General features: G+C 40.8%; 1 protein-coding gene across 1 annotated transcript in view; it reads left to right on the top strand.

The window, feature by feature from the left end:
• VPS41 (VPS41 subunit of HOPS complex) overlaps positions 1-18,057 on the top strand; it is a 371,510-nt gene that overhangs the window by 261,806 nt on the left and 91,647 nt on the right. The window contains exon 16 of the mRNA XM_089687103.1: positions 3,852-3,933. Within this exon, the coding sequence (XP_089543229.1) occupies positions 3,852-3,933 (82 nt within the window). The remainder of the gene's footprint in view (positions 1-3,851; positions 3,934-18,057) is intronic.

Below are 18,057 nucleotides of genomic sequence, written 5' to 3'. Positions count from 1 at the left end.
TCTCCCCATTCCCCTCTGACCTCTGACATCAACAAGGCATTTTTGCCCACACAACTGCCGCTCACTGGATATTTTCTCTTTTTCAGACCATTCTCTGTAAACCCTAGAGATGGTTGTGCGTGAGAGTCCCAGTATATCAGCAGTTTTTGTAATACTCAGACCAGCCCGTCTGGCACCATTAACTATGTCACGTTCAAAGTCACTTAAATCCCCTTTCTTCCCCATTCTAATGCCCAGTTTAAACTTTAACAAGTCGCCTTCACCACATCTAGATGCCTAAATGTGTTGAGTTACTCCCATGTGATTGGCTGATTAGCAATTTGTGTTATCATACAACTGTGGGCAGCACAGTGGCTAAATGGTTAGCACTTCCACCTGGCAGTACTAGGGCCGTTGGTTCGAATCCTAGCAACGGCACCTCCTGCCTGGAGTTTGCATGTTCTCCCTGTGCCTGCGTGGGTTTCCTCTGGGTACTCCGGTTTCCTCCCACACTCCAAAGACATGCTGGTAGGTTAATTGGATCCTGTCTAAAATTGGCCCTTGTATGTGACTGTGAGTTAGGGACCTTAGAGTGTACGCCCCTTGAGGGTTAGGGACTGATGTGCATGTATAATATATATATATGTAAAGCGCTGCGTAAATTGACGGCGCTATACAAGTACCTGAAATAAACTGAACAGGTGTACCTAATAAAGTGGCCGGTGAGTGTATATATTTCAACTGTATATTTAGCTGCTTGACTCTGGAGCTCAGCTTTTATTCTTGAAGAGGTTGTAAAGGCTGTTTTTTTTTTTTTCCTAGAACGAAAAAAGATGTTATACTTACTGTACATGCTCTGTTCACTGATATTGTGACCCACTCCAACACAACAAACACTTTACTCCTGCGCTAGGAAAGGACTCCCAATAGGAATGTTCTGGAATATGCACTGCTTGCTGCCCTCAGCAGACCGGGGTGGTCCGAATACACTGGATACAAATGGAGAAACAGAAAAAGGGCGCACCGACCTAGTGCATTATCGTTTAAATAATTTATTAAAGAAACAAAAATAGGTATCATACTCACAATGGACATAATAACACAGGCATGTCAAACTGAACAAGATGTATGATCCAAACAACATCTGAGTCCACTGCACTGGATCGAGAGAGCACAGGTAAGTACTGGGGGGGGGGGCGTACAGGTCGTGGGACATTTTCCACCTAAGCCCTGTTTCACACAGGCTTCAGCTTGTATAAGAGCGGTGTGAACAGCCAGCTTTGAGAATGGATTTTCAGGACTTTTATTAAGCCTTTCACTGCCGGAGCGGTTTTAAAAATCCTTTTAGGCCTGACGATTACACAGAACCCCCAAAACATTAAATATTTTCTGAAAGCAGACACCCCAGAGAATAAAATAGTGATGGTTCCAACTTTTTATGTCACATGATAATACCTCAAAGGTGAATTTTAGGACAAACAAATGCAATAAATAGATACCAATATGCCAAACTTAAATTTGTGTGCGACAAACTTCAGTTCAGTATATTTTCTATAGGCGGTGCTTCAAAAGCCCCTATAGGTCAGGCGTTTAATGTTACGGAGGAAGTCTTGTGCTAGAATGATTGCTCTCACTCTGGCGTGCACGGCGATATGTAACGTGTATCGCAATCGATGTTTTCAAGCGCAGGCTTCCTGACGTTCGTATATGTGGGGGTGGGGGGGGTCTCAAAAGTTTTTGAGAGGAGATGTTATATACTGTCCCCTATGTGATGATTTTTAGGTGGCAAGTTCTCTAAAAGACCCTGCATGTCTCCTCTGGGCTCAATCCAATGTATTGCAATACAAACTGTTTTGCAATACATGACAGCAGTGACTCGGAAGTGATGTTATGTGCCCAGATGGGCAAGCAGAACCCAGATAGTTGATAATTCAGACTGCAGAAAGGACTTCAAATGCGTCTGTCTATACCACATTAATACATCACAGTGTTTGCTCTCTGGTGCCTGGTTAATTGTGATCAGTGGTGACACATTGATAATGTGGTACCTTCCAAAGGTGACTGGCTAGTTATTATTTCTACCTGAACATTGACCCTTCACTAGAGCCACGTGGCCCATTGCTCACATGTTAGGGCACTAAACGCAAAACAGTTTTAGTTTTTACTAAAATATCTATTTTTTTTCTACTCTGCATTCATTCAGAATATGGACAGCCTATCATATACTGTATTTACAGTTGTGCTCAAGAGTTTGCATGCCCTTTTTTGACATTGATATTGAAAATATGACTATAGGTCAGGCGTTTAATGTTACGGAGGAAGTCTTGTGCTAGAATGATTGCTCTCACTCTGGCGTGCACGGCGATATGTAACGTGTATCGCAATGGATGTTTTCAAGCGCAGGCTTCCTGACGTGCATTTATGTTCGTATATGTGGGGGTGGGGGGGGGTCTCAAAAGTTCTTGAGAGGAGATGTTATATACTTGGGTGTAACTTTATTTTTTTGCAATTAAAAAAAGTTTGTTTTTTTCCATCACATAAGGGACACAAAGTCCCCTATGTGATGATTTTTAGGTGGCAAGTTCTCTAAAAGACCCTGCATGTCTCCTCTGGGCTCAATCCAATGTATTGCAATACAAACTGTTTTGCAATACATGACAGCAGTGACTCGGAAGTGATGTGACACATGCCCAGATGGGCAAGCAGAACCCAGATAGTTGGCAGGAGTGCACGAGGTGGGGGAAAGAGGGGATGGGGCGGTACAGGAGGCTGTGGAAGTAAAAAAATAGCTTGCTTTTATAACCATTTAAATCTCTGATGCAGTTTCCAGCACTTTTATATAGAAAAGTGCATGTTTAAAAAATGTAGACTTATTTGAACAACTCTTCCAGGTAACATATAAAATACTGTAAGTTAATTAAATGAAAACTCTGCAAAGATAACTTTGCAATGATTCAGATGAACAAAATTCAACTCAGTCTGCCTTTATCCTGAATTATATATATTACAGCTGGATTAATCAGATTTTTAAAATTTATTCAAAGGATTCTGTGCTGTCCAACCTTCCTCTAATGCTCCAGTGTGGCTGCTGTGGGATCAGAGAGATTGTTGTACCAGAATCATGAAAAACATTGCTTTGTATTTTCTTAAGAACGTTTACGTAAGTCTTAGCATATGGGGCACTAACAAGTAAAAACAGGAGTCCCATAATTGCATTAAGGCCCATCTATAGGTAGATTGTGTTTTATCAGTCAATTTAGGCTAACGTTTTCCTGTTGTAGATGAAGTGTACATTTAATGATATGCATGCACAAAAAGAAATGCTAAGTGGTAGTTTGTCAGCCAGTCAGAATTTAGTTGCAGCTTATAGCAATCAATCAATTTTAAACCATGCAGTGTCTTTATGAAAAAAATTACAGAGCTATTCGCCCTGTGTAACTTTTTGTACATTTGTTCTGTGTGAATGGGGACAAAAATGAATGCTATTAGGCTATTTTCGCACCATGAAAAATGTATTCCGTGTACATAATAGAGTGAATCTGGAAAATACTGCATTATGACCAGTAGATGGAGCTGACAGTCAAAGTAAATTATCATCAACTCCATCTAGTGGCCATAATGGAGTATTTTTCCTAATTCACTGTATGAAGAACATTTGACAGGGAGAGAACATAATATTAATATTTTTTTTGCCCCCATTCGCACAGAACAAATGTACATACAGTTTCACATGACAAATAGTGCTGCAAAGTTTTATAAATACACCCCCAACTGTTTAAAGGAATAACTGTTCACTCTTGTATTCTGAACTCTGTTACTAAAATCCCAGATAATTGTGTTATTTTAATAAAGTTTTGTTTGTTTATCATTAGGAAATGTCAGAAAATACTTGGTAAAAATATGAAACTCTGGGAAGACGAAGTGTACCGATTTAAGAGTATTGGGCAGTTGAAGGTAATTTAATCTAATGCTATTTTTTTAATTGTGGCATATTACTGTGGATGGTTGTCTATACGAACTATTTGACTACAAATTCAGACTGCAGAAAGGACTTCAAATGCGTCTGTCTATACCACATTAATACATCACAGTGTTTGCTCTCTGGTGCCTGGTTAATTGTGATCAGTGGTGACACATTGATAATGTGGTACCTTCCAAAGGTGACTGGCTAGTTATTATTTCTACCTGAACATTGACCCTTCACTAGAGCCACGTGGCCCATTGCTCACATGTTAGGGCACTAAACGCAAAACAGTTTTAGTTTTTACTAAGATATCTATTTTTTTTCTACTCTGCATTCATTCAGAATGTGGACAGCCTATCATATACTGTATTTACAGTTGTGCTCAAGAGTTTGCATGCCCTTTTTTGACATTGATATTGAAAATATGACTGATCATGCCAAAAACTTTATTTTATGTAAGGATAGTGATCATATGAAGCCATTTATTATCACATAGTTGTTTGGTTCCTTTTTAAATTATAATGTTAACAGAAATCACCCAAATGGTTCTGAACAAAACTTTATGTACCTTGGAATGTTTGACCTTGGTACAGGCACACATGGTGACACACACAGGATAAAATGCCAATTAAAAGTAATTTCCCACATTTGTGCTTGTGTATTGTTAATGAGGTTGTTAGCTCTCACATGAATGCACTAAGCAGCCTAAATACTGAACCATGGAGAGAAGAGAAAAACTGGCAAAAGACCTGCATAATAAGGTAATGGAATTTTATAAAGATGGAAAAGGATATAAAAAGATATCCAAAGATTTGAATATACCAGTCAGTACTGTTAAATCACTTATTAGGAAGTGGAAAATTCAGGGATCTTTTCACACCAAGTCATGGTCAGGTAGACCAAGAAAGATTGTAGCCACAACTGACAGAAGAATTATTTGGGATGCAAAAAAACCCCACAGGTAATCTCAGAAGAAAAACAGACTGCGCTGGAAAAAGATAGTGTGGTGGTTTCAAGGAGCACAATATGAAGATACATGAACAAAAATGAGCTGCATGGTTGAGTTGCCAGAAAGAAGCCTTTACTGCACCAATACCACAAAACGCCTGATTACAATATGCCCAACACCTTGACACACCTCAGAGCTTCTGGCACATTGTAATCTAGAGTGACTATACCATTATAAAGCTTTATGGTCACAGCCATAAGCGCTATGTTTGGACAGGGGTCAACAAGGCCCATAGCGACAAGAATACCATCCCCACTGTGAAGCATGGTGGTGACTCACTGATGTTTTGGGGGGGGGGGGGGTGAGTTCTAAAGGCACGGGCAATCTTGTAAAAATTGATGGCAAGATAAGTGCAGCATTTTTTCAGAAAATACTGGCAGACAATTTGCATTCTTCTGCATGAAAGCTTTGCATGCGATGCTCTTGGATGTTCCACAACAGTGACCCTAGGCACAAGGCCAAGCTGACACTCCCGCGGTTACAGCAGAAAAAGGTGAAGGTTCTGGAGTGGCCATCATAGTCTCCTGACCTTAATACCATCAAGCCACTCTTGGGAGATCGCAAGTATTCGCTTCATGCAAGATGACCGAAGACTTTGCATGACCTGGAGGCATTTTGCCAAGACTAATGGGCAGCTATACCACCTACAAGAATTCAGGGCCTCATAGACAATTATTACAAAAGACTGGACGCTGTAATTGATGTTAAAGGGGGTAATACACATATTAAGAACTAAGGGTATGCAGACTTTTGATCAGAGATCATTTAATTTTGCTTGTGATGTTTTGTTTTACGATTGTGCTATGTGTTATGACCAACAGCTGAATATGAACCCCATAAGAAATGTGTTTTGCCTGCTACATACAGTACAAGCACAGCTCAATTACTGAAAATGCCTGTATAAAGGTTTAGAAGATTTTATTGGGAATAAAAAAAAGAAGTGTTGCATGTTTTTTATATCTTTATGGTTGTTCTTCCTGTTTATCCAAATAAAGTTCAAGTAGATTTTGAATTTTCTTTTTTGAATGTCCTAGAATTCATAGTAGCAATAGTATAGGTAATGTCTGTCTATTTGATGTCCAGATTTAAGGCTGGCCTGCAGTCATCTAAGAAAAGATATCAGTCTCTATGAATAACACATTCAGCTCATAGCACTGAGCATCTGGAAATGAATAATTCACCTATGGAGATTAAATGTCTTTTTTCCTATTGAAGTGATAAGGCATCAGGGAGGCATACCCCTCCAGGCCTGGTATCCATTTCATTTGCCAGTTAACGCAGGCAGAATACATCTTCGTGGCTGCTTGTTAGCACTTTCTTGTTTTCTCCCTTCATGTTTTTGTTTTGACTGCTGTGCATTTGTATAGCTGCCCTGGCTATCTGTCTATAATTTGGTGGCTCCATCAGTTTGAAAGCACATAGTAGCTGTACCTATTTATTGTTTATTGTCTGACTTATTATTTATGAATTACATTTATTTTAACATTTATAACATATTTTACAGTATTCTAGAAATGTGCTTAATGTGTTTAGTATGTAATAAAAAATGTCTTACTTAAAGCGGAACTTGACCCTCTCAGTCAAAATTGATTATTTTTAATCCTTATGCTGCTAGCATTGGTAAATAGATAGGAAAACATATATATGCTGCTTTTAAAAAAAATTTACATTTCTTCAGTTACTTCCTGGTTTCCAAGCCTAGGAATAATATACCATACATCCCAGGAGTCTTCGGGAGGGGAGGAGGGGTTTTCTGAGCTAAGCACACTCTCCTCCCTGTGTGCCTCAGCTAAGGGCAGATAATTCCAAGAAGTAAATGCATGAGTCATCTGCTCTTACTTAAGATAGCCAAGGACAGAAGTGCTAGGGGGTGTTTTCAAAGTAAATAATGCAGACATGTGGGGATGGATGAGTTTGTTTTGAGTATCAAAAAGTATTAAACAGCATTTTTGATTTTTAGTGCTCAGATGCAGTGAAGTTCTGCTTTAAATTCATACTTTAAGCATTCATGTCAGAAATCAAATTCAGGTCCAAAAAACTTATGAGAGGCTTTTACATTTTATGAAAGTGTATTTGTTATGGTCAGTTTTATTTCTTAGACATGTCTTTTCTAATTATTTTTTTGTTGTTGTTGTACCACTGTTTGAGTTTGGTTGTAGTAAGATTCTAAGAGTTCCTAAAGCTATTATCGTACACAGAGCAGTCAGCATATTACCCAAGATAGTTATTGGTCATAAAGAACAAAGGAACAAAATAAAAGATTTAAAACCAGTGTTCAAAAAAAAGTCTGGAAAGTTGTGCTAAATAGTGAGATTCTAAAAGCTGACTATAGGAATTTTGAGCATTCAGATCATTATCCAAGATAAGTCAAAAAGAAGAAAGGAACAAAGACTTTTAAAACCCACAACAGTAAAATCAGTCTGTATATGCAGTAAAGCATCCTTGTTATACTCACTGTGGAACCTAAGGGGTCAATCTTCTGCATTGTGTAAAAAGGCTGTTTGATCCTTTTTTCTCTGTTCCTCCCCTTTTTCAAGTGACCACCTCTTATCTCCAGACTGAACTGCAGGCATGCACATGCTCAGTTTGATGTGTATTGCTAGAGGGGTTTTTTCTTTTCCTTAGGAGAGTGCATGTGATTAGCACAGGGCCAATCGGCACTGTCCACACAGAGGTCAGGGGATTTTCATCCTTCTAGAGCAGAAAGCAAACTACAAGCTTTAGGTAGTGGTGGGCTGGATACATAGAAGTCACAAGACTACTCTAACTGCTGATGAAAAAAAGTATTTAGCAGTTTATATTTACTAAAATAATTGCATTTTCATGTTGTGTGTACTGTGGGATCCCAGATATAGTGAATGCAGGGTCCTGGGTTTAGTAACACTTTAACCAGGACCTAAAAGGGTGGTGGGGATAGGGGAACCATAGGCTGATTGTACCAATGCCACTTCCCCTTCTGCTATAACTAACTTTTGGATAGCCAGTCTGCCCCCTAGTGAGAATGGACCACTGACTGTGAAAGTAAGCATTCCTTTGAGATAGAAGAATTTTGAGAATGCAATTTTTCTGGGGCTTTGTACCAGAACATGACAATTTTATATATGGATCCTTTATGCGTTGTACATATTGAGGACTTAGATATACATTGTTAGATTGCAGATAGAAATAAAATGTGGGAATATCTTGTTTAGTACACAGTTCTTCAAAAGTTTTAGGGTGGCGAGATGCAGGGTGAGTAATGTGTCAACTTTGGAGCAGTCCAGCTTGTGCCCAAGGCAAAGTTGTGCATACATAAAGACTGTTTGATATGGCAGGGTTATGCAGGATATTGGTAATGGATGAGAGGTTGAAGATAAGGAGAACTTTACTTCCTTCCAGCAGTTCCAGATAGACACTGTAAAGTACACAGAGGAGCCCTGTTTGCTGTTTTATCTTCAAGAGGCATCTGGATCCTCTTGGAGATAATAGCTATGTATGGTGTTTGTGCTTCCAGATTAAATTATTTAGGGCTCTTTGGAAGGTTTTTAGGTATGAAAGTGGAATAGAATTAGACAGGGTCTCAAGGAGAAAGAGAACTATTCAACGGATAGCTATTGTGATTGTGCACATATTGTAAGAAGTCTTGAGCAGTTTTTGAATCTCTTGAAAAAGCAGGGGGAAGTTAACGTTATACAGAATTTGATAGGTGGGGGTATTGCTAGTAGCTAGATACTTCAGAACATGTTCACACCTAGTGTAGGGGTAATTTGTTTTAAGCATGATGAGATAGGATATGTATTGAGAGAGCCTCTGTCTTAGTGAGGCTGATTTTATAGCCTGATAGAATTTCAGGTTCTTCAACTAAAGCATGTAGGTTGGGGAGGGTCTATAAGCTCCAATGGGCTGTAATCTGTAAACAAAAATAATTTATATTCCTTATGTTGGTGTGAAATCCATGTGTTTTCATGACCTTTGCCGGAGGGTTGAGAAATAAAATAAATAATAGTGCTAATGGACAACCTTGGTAGGTGTCAATGAGACCTGTGCTTTCAGGGTGGAGTGCAAGGCTTGCATGGCTTTCAGGAACGACTTTAAACTTCCAGGTATTGTAAGGTGTGAATCATGTATGGCCAAGTGAGCCTGTCTAAGATCTTTTGAGCATCAATCCATAATAACAAGGTAGAGTTGCAAGTTTTGGCCATGGATGAATCGAAATTCTGCCCTTTTCAGCAGGGACCGCTCGAATTTAAATCCATCTATGACCATTTGCATTCAAGAGGAGTCCACCTAGTGATCAACTCCTATTGAATGGGAATGTTTGAAATGTTTTGTTCGATCAGCACTGCACAGCTAATCAGTGTATCCTGACCAAGTGGAGTTCCCTTGTCAGAATACAGTGACACACCAGGGAGGATTCCTTCACCCACCTTGAATGTGGGGATGGGGAAATTATTCAGCTGGCAGATAAAAAAAAAATTTAGAGCTGCAAGTTTTGTTCACTAAATCAATGAGGTCAGTTGTCCTTTTTGCATTATTCTCTGCTTGTCTGGTAAGAACAGACCGCACCTGGTCTTTATCAGTGAGGCATGGTAAAAATGAATGCATGGTTGGGTGTTGTTGAGTAACAGATATAGAGCAATGCAGTAATAGTGTCTGAAGGTTTTGGCTATTGCATATTTGAGGTCTGTTGCTTTGGTTGAGAGTGATAGTTGTTCAGCTTTCTGTATGTGTTAAAGGAGGGATTCTTTAAGTTGCCTATAGTCTTCTTTGAGTCAAGCATCAGTTGACATACAGGGACTTTGAATAAACACTTTATGTATTTCCCAGAGTACAGAAACTTTGTCCAGAGGGCCTACATTCAGCGGAAAAGATTAATCTAAAAGCTCATTTAGTTGTCCTTGTGAGAAAAAAGATGTATGTAACCTCCAATGATATATTTTAGTGTTGCCATCAGGTTAAGGGTTGCATGATCAAGCTGGCCATGGATGAATCGAAATTCGGCCATTTCAGCAGGGGCCAGCTGAATTTAAATCCATCTATGGCCATTTGCATTCAAGAGGAGGCGACCTAGTGATCAACTTCTATAGAACGGGAATGTTGGAAATGTTTTGTTCGATCAGCACTGCACCGCTGATCAGTGTATCCTGACCGAGGTGGAGTTCCTTTGTCAGAATACAGTGACACAGCAGGGAGGATTCCTTCACCCATCTTGAATGTGGAGATGGAGAAATCATTCAGCTGGCTGATCAACAAAAAAAAGAAGAATGAATCATCTATGGGCAGCTTCAGGCCATATTATATCTGTGTTTGAGAAAAAAGCTTATTTCATTATTGGTGTTCAGATAAAGAAATGGTCTAATCTAGAATACATCATATATACTAGGAAGTAAAGTGTATATTGTTTGTAAAGGGGATGTTTACCACGCATCAAAAAGTTGGATTTCCTGTATTGTTTTCTAAAAAGCTGTAGACAATTGAATCAGTAGTCTACAATAGTGAAGAGGTCATTTATGGATTTTAGTTTGTCAAATACATGGCGCAGGAAGGGGAGTTTGCTTGTATTTGGAGCATATACATTTAACAGAGGTGAGTGTCTACATAGCAGGAAATAAAGCTGTCCTGAGAATCAATACTAGATGAGATAACATTAAGAGGACCGGAATTTCTGATCCTATTTGCTACCTCCACTTTCATGGTGGATTCTCAGGTTAGATTGAAGTGAGGGTACTGTTTAGAGGCAAACTTGAGGTCTTAATAAAAGAACCTCCTTTTCTTTAGGGAATCATGATCTTTGGCATTATAAGAATTTCAGCATGATGACATAAAATATCAATCAAAAACTTAGTACTGTAGTTTAGAATATCTAGTGCTGGGTTTTTTGAGACAATATACTGACATATAGAGAAAAGTATCTCCATCGGAGCAGTGCTGCAAAAGATACCAGAATTGGGGTGGATACTGTTGAATAGCCTGGAGTACAGGAGATTTTTAGGCGATAATTCTGTAACCTCTGAGTTGTGGTGTAAGACATAGGATTAGTTCAACAAAGGTATAGGGCATGCTTACATTAAAGAATAATGTCAGCTAATAGAATATGGTGGTCTAAATGTGAGGAGACCAAAAGACAGATCAGAATGTATAAACTGAAGAGTCAGGTGAACATATCGTGATGATGATGTCCCAGAGTTCAGAGAGGATAGGCTGTTTGTGAGGCTTGCAGTTGTTGTTTGGCTCTGTGTTTGACCATATCCGTAGCCATTCAGAGCTTGCTTTGCTGCATAGCTGGTATATCCACTGATAATATAGGGAAACCTAACCTCTTTATAAAAGCCGTAACAAGGATCTCTGATGCTGTGCTGAGAACAATCTGTGGATATGATGATTTGAAATGGGAATCCTCAGCAATATGAGATTAGCTGTTTTTGGAGGTGAGTGGTGATCATCTTACGCAATCTGCATTTCATAAGGGTGGTCAGAGATAGGTCACTGAAGATCTGAAGTGTTTCACCTTTAAATTCAATAATGGATTTGTTGTGCCTTTTACATTGGACTTAGAAGTGGACTATAATGTGTCTTTGGTGTGCTCCAGGAGGTGGTTTAGATTCCAGAGAACTAGCGGGTCCTGTCTAATTACCAGTTGATGTCTGGTATAGTTAGGGCCAAGTGAGGTCTTTGAGGAAGATATTACACAGTCCATGCCCCTAATGATTTCTAAAACCTGTATATGTGAAAATTCCAAGAACGCCAAGCTTGGAGAATTTGAAGACCAAGTCAATACCTCAAACTCGTTGTGTTCCTCAAACCCTTTTTTTGCAGTGTGGTAGGGCACATTATTCTGCTGAAAGAGGCCACTGCTATCAGGAAATACCATTTCTATGAAGAGGTGTACTTGGTCAGAAACAATGTTTGGGATGTTGTACATGGCAAGTAACATCCACATGAATGGCAGGACTCAAGGTTTACCATCAGAACATTTTACAAAACATCACACTGTCTCTGCTGACTTGACTTCTTTTTATACTGCATTCTGGTTCCCTCACTTCCCCCGGTAAGTGACACACACACATCCAACCATTCACATGATGTAAAAGAAAACATGATTCATCAGACTAGCAGGTCAGCATGGACACCCTAACTGGCTAGTGACTACGCAACCCTATACACAACAAACAGCATTGGCTATATTTTCTGCTTTAAACACAATTTCATGGACAACATCCCACCACCTTTGCAATGAGATGACTACTTCCATACACACAATCCTATACTCAATAGTTGGTTCACTGGAAGGCAATCCCTCCCCCCAATAGAGTGTGGTCCAATTTGCTCCAGCAGAGGGAAAAGAAATGCTTTCTGATGTCCCCATGCAATCGGATATGCTCTGGACCAACAATCCCTGGTGTTACTACATTTAATATCTATTTATCTTTTGTGTACTTAGAAATACATACTGTTCTTTTTAAAAAAGGGAGTCTATTCTACATTTTCACAGCTCTTACTGTGAAGAAGACATACTGTATCTGGAGGGTAAATTGTAAAGAGTGCCCCCTTGTCCTCTGTAATGACCTGAAAGTGATTAACTCTACTATATGAACCACCTTTGTATTTATACTTGTTGATCATATCCCCCCTTAATCTCCTCTTCTCAAGAGAGAATAAATTCAGTTCAGCTAATCTTTCCTCATAGCTGAGCTCCTCCATGCCTCTTATCAGTTGGTTGCCCTTCTATGAACTTTCTGCACAAAGCAGGTAAGTATGACATTTTTGTTATTTTTAAAAAATAAAAATGTAAACATTTACAATCACACAAATAAATACAATATACCTTCTTATCTATTTACTAATGCTAGCAGTATAAGGATGAAAAATAGTTATTTTTGTTTGAGAGAGTTTAGTTCCACTTTTATGTATTGTAATCACTGATTCTCTTGAAGACAAAAGGTGTATACTCCCCAGATGTGTTGGGTTCCATTAATAAAGAATATCCTTGACCTATAGAACCCTTTCCTACTTTGATGCTGCTGGCTGATACGTTGTAAAATTGAAGGCACACTTTTTTAGCCTATTTCTGTCACTTCTTTTCACTTTCAGTGACACCTTCTCTTATGTAGTTCTACAGTAAAGATAATTGGACTGTAGCATTTTATGATGATAGTGTGTCCCGTTCAGTATGCTGTGACTTTTTTTCCTGTAGCTTCAATAAAGCGCCTTAGGCTTATGTCCTGATGTGATTCTGTATCCTCTTTCTAACACTGAAATTTAACTTACATTGTTCTATGGAGTTGCTGCCTGAGCTAATGCTATCCTTCCAGTTAGCGACTTCTGTAGCATTTTAGTTAGTGCAGAGTAACTTCCATTAAAGATTCTTAACCCAAAATTTCATATTCTTGATATGTGCCTGCTGTACCATGTACTTGTATGAAAAAATATCCTGTTCTCTTTGTATTACTTCCTTTGTGTGAAATCCCTGGCGCTCCTGCTAGTCCTTCTGCTTTCCCATCAACAACAGACCACACTAGCCATGAGCCCACAGTGTGATCAGTTCTCTAGCTGTGCTAGGAACTCAGTCCGCTTTTCTCCAATGATCCAACTTGTTCTGGCTTGACCCCCATGTACAGCCATTCACTGGGAAGGCCAGTGTGCTGCTGTTTTTCTTCCCTCACCTTTTTATGCAGCTGCAAACTGAGGGTATGTGATCACTTATAAAATAGTGACAAAAAGGTGTTTATAATTTTTTTATATCTGTACAGAAATGTTTTACCTTTCATCTCTATTTTAAACTGTATGGGGTGTTTTACAAGGTGAGGGTTTACATATAATTTAAAGCAGAATTCCAGGGGGGAAAAAACATCTTTGCATCGTTTTGTTGCTGCTTTCCTGCCTTCCGAGAATATGTAGTCCGTCTTCTGGTTGACTGTGTAGTTTTTGAGAAACAGCGTGTGCATTTTTAAAATCATGGGATTAAACCCCTGTGCCTGCCTGTTTGTAAGACTGGTGGCTGCTATGCCTTGCTTTCCCCTAGCCCAGGGGTAGGCAACCTGCGGCTCTCCAGCTGTTGCAGGACTACAAGTTCCATCATGTCTCTGCAAGTCATAGCTGTAACTGTCAGTTTTGCAATGTTGCAATGCCTGATGGGAAATGTAGTTCCACAACAGCTAGAGAGCCGCAGGTTGCCTACCCCTGCCCTAGCCACTGGTCTTGACACATCCCTCCTGTAGTTCTCATGTCAGTGAGCACTGATGCAGTTCCTGCTGGCTGTAGTGGGCGGACCAGTCTGAGAATCCCAATCTAAACAGCCCACAAAGGCAGTGTGCCCCTCTTCTTATCCAATAGTAACAGCTGTCAGCAAGCCTAGAGCCTAAAGCATTTAACTCCATACATGCCTGACAACGCAGACAGGCTGGGGTAAAAGATTTCAGTGGGGATTCAGAAGGCACTGTGACAGCCCAGCAGGGAGACACATCAGTCATCACCTTTAACTGTGCTGGTACTAGGAGAGATAAGGGATTTTATGGCCACTCTGTATAAGCAGAGGAGAACAGAGAGGAAGCTGAGCTACTAGACAGACTTAACCCCATAGCTGCTGGGGAGGTCCTGTGGTTAACAGTTACCCCTCAGTTGCCAGACACCTTTGCATTGTACTACTAATAGCACCCACTGAATAACTTAACTGTCTGACAATTGAGGGGTTAACTCTTAATAATAAACCACAGGTTTATTATTATTTTTATTATTATTATACAGTATTTATATAACGCTAAAACGTTTGCTCAGCGCTGTGCATTATAGTGCGGAACAGTACATGAGACAATACAGTAACAATACAATACAATACATGAGGGGGTCAAGGCCTCTGCTCTTTTGAGCTTACAATCTAGGAGGGAGGGGATAGTGGTACAGGAGGAAGTGGCTGTGGGGGATGGAGTGGTAGGAGGAGATCGGCTGTTAGGTGAGGGTGGGGTAGGTTTCCCTGAAGAGATGGATTTTCAGGGTGTGCCTAAAGGTGAGGAGGGTAGGTGACAGTCTGATGGATTGGGGTAGTGAGTTCCAGAGGATGGGGAAAGTCCTGGAGAAGTCCTGCAGTCGGGCGCGGGAGGTGGAGAACAGGGAGCTAGAAAGTAGGAGGTCTTGTGAGGAGCGAAGATTACGGGTAGGGTGGTATTTGGGTATCAGGACGGTGAGGTAGTTTGGGGCAGCGTTATGAATGACTTTGTATGTCTGTGTTAGTAGTTTGAATTTAATGCGTTGGGCAATCGGGAGCCAGTGGAGGGAATGACAGAGGAGGGTGGCAGATGCGGAGTGGTTGGTAAGGTGGATGAGTCTGGCTGCTGAGTTCAGGATATACTGAAGCGGGGATAGTCTGTGATGAGGTAGGCCGGTGAGAAGGGAGTTGCAGTAGTCCAGACCTCAGATAATAAGGGAGTGAACGAGTAGTTTAGTAGTGTCTGGGGTTAGGAACGAACGTATTTTGGAGATGTTGCGGAGGTGGAGCCTGCATGAATTTGCCAGCGATTGGACATTCCTGGAAGCAATAGGGTGATGGAACATGTGTGCAGAGAGAGTACTGCTATGGAGCATGTGTGCAAAGAGAGTACAGTGATGGAACGTGTGTGCAGAGGGGATACAGGGATGGATCATGTGTGCAGAGGGGATACAGGGATGGATCATGTGTGCAGAGGGGATACAGGGATGGAACATGTGTGCCGAGAGAGTACTACAATAGACCGTGTGCAGAGAGAGTACAGCGATGGAACGTGTGTAGAGGGGATACACTTAGGGAACATGTGTGCAGAAGGGATACAATGAAGGAACATGTGTGCAGAGGGGGTAATAGGTAGAACATGTGTGCAGAGAGATACAGTGGTGGATCATGTGTGCTGATAGTGTAGTGGAGGGAGAATTTCTGTTTCTGTAACCCCCACTGGTGGGAGAATTCAAGTTTCTGTGACCCCACTAGAGGGGAACTTCCTCTTTTTGTGACCTCACTGGAGGGAGATTTCCTGTTTCTGTGAACTCCACTGGAAGGAGAATTCCCCACACTGACTGACCCTGTGATGCCACTGGAGGGAGACTTTCAATTTCTGTGACCGCACTGGAGAGAGACTTTTGCTCACTTCCTGTCCCTGTTACACCACTGGAGGGAGACTTCCTGTTTCTGTGGCCTGGGGGGAGATTTCCCTTCACTTCCGTTCCCTGTGACCCCACTGGAAGGAGGCTTCCTGTTTCTGTGACCCCCCAACTGGAGGGAGACTTCCTGTTTCTGTGAGACCCCAACTGGAGGGAGACTTCCTGTTTTTGTGACCCCCCCCCCCCCAACTGGAGGGAGACTTCCTGTTTTTGTGACCCCCAACTGGAGGGAGACTTCCCCTCGATACCTGACCCTGGCACAGAAACAGCCAAAACTTTGTCAGAGGTTCAATGCCTTCTTTGCTGTACTATAAATGTGTTCTTGTCTGTGACCCCATGAGATATATTTCAAGTAATCTCCTGTAGTATGGCTCTCTGATCAATTAGTTTATCTGCTGTTGTAGCTGGAGGGGGAGAGATGGCATGTGAAGATAGCAGCCCAGCCAGTGACAAAAAACCTAGTGGAGAGAGAATTAAATATTTAACTAAAGCAGATTACATAGAATGAAGTAAACATTTTGCACATGCGTGCTTTATGTTTATAGAATTGTCACATAACTGTCCTGCTGTGTGGCTGGAGAATGAGGGGGTGTGATTTATGTTGAAGTGAGCGAGTACATATTCAACATGTACAAGCTTAGTGTACTCGCCCACATTCAGTGCAAATCCTAGAGGTTGATGGGAATTGTAGTTTTTCTTTTACTGTAGACTAGAGGGAGAGGAGATATGATGTAATCCTTGCTGTCCCAGCTCCTCCTTGGCAGATCAAATGCTGTTATCTTTTGAATTACAGAGATGACTTCCTCAAAATTCAACTAGACTAGTTTAGTGTTTTGTGTAGGGGGTGTACTAATGATGACTTTTTTGCATATCCCTGAGTTCTTCTTTAAGGACAATGGAATTTTAATCTCAGTGATTCTGGCAGTGTGATATGAAACAAGTGGCGAATGTGTAAGAAACTGAATATACAGTCAGGTCCATAAATATTGGGACATGTACACAATTCTAACATTTTTGGCTTTATACACCACCACAATGGATTTGAAATGAAACGAACAAGATGTGCTTTAACTGCAGACTGTCAGCTTTAATTTGAGGGTATTTACATCCAAATCAGGTGAACGGTGTAGGAATTACAACAGTTTGCATATGTGCCTCCCACTTGTTAAGGGACCAAAAGTAATGGGACAATTGGCTTCTCAGCTGTTCCATGGCCAGGTGTGTGTTATTCCCTCATTATCCCAATTACAATGAGCAAATAAAAGGTCCAGAGTTCATTTCAAGTGTGCTATTTGCATTTGGAATCTGTTGCTGTCAACTCTCAAGATGAGATCCAAAAAGCTGTCACTATCAGTGAAGCAAGCCATCATTAGGCTGAAAAAACAAAAATAACCCATCAGAGAGATAGCAAAAACATTAGGCGTGGCCAAAACAACTGTTTGGAACATTCCTAAAAAGAAGGAACGCACCGGTGAGCTCAGCAACACCAAAAGACCCGGAAGACCACAGAGAACAACTGTGGTGGATGACCGAAGAATTCTTTCCCTGGTGACGAAAACACCCTTCACAACAGTTGGCCAGATGAAGAACACTCTCCAGGAGGTAGGTGTATGTGTGTCAAAGTCAACAATCAAGAGAAGACTTCACCAGAGTGAATACAGAGGGTTCACCACAAGATGTAAACCATTGGTGAGCCTCAAAAACAGGAAGGCCAGATTAGAGTTTGCCAAACGACATCTAAAAAAGCCTTCACAGTGCAACATCCTATGGACAGATGAGACCAAGATCAACTTGTACCAGAGTGATGGGAAGAGAAGAGTATGGAGAAGGAAAGGAACTGCTCATGATCCTAAGCATACCACCTCATCAGTGAAGCATGGCGGTGGTAGTGTCATGGTGTGGGCATGTATGGCTGCCAATGGAACTGCTTCTCTTGTATTTATTGATGATGTGACTGCTGACAAAAGCAGCAGGATGAATTCTGAAGTATTTCGGGCAA

Source organism: Staurois parvus, unplaced genomic scaffold (assembly GCF_062004578.1).
Source record: "Staurois parvus isolate SC_StPar_1 unplaced genomic scaffold, SC_StPar_1.0 ptg000020l, whole genome shotgun sequence".
In the NCBI taxonomy this organism is placed as follows: domain Eukaryota; kingdom Metazoa; phylum Chordata; class Amphibia; order Anura; family Ranidae; genus Staurois; species Staurois parvus.
Note: the sequence above shows the minus strand (reverse complement) of the source record. Positions and strands in the feature narration are given on the sequence as shown.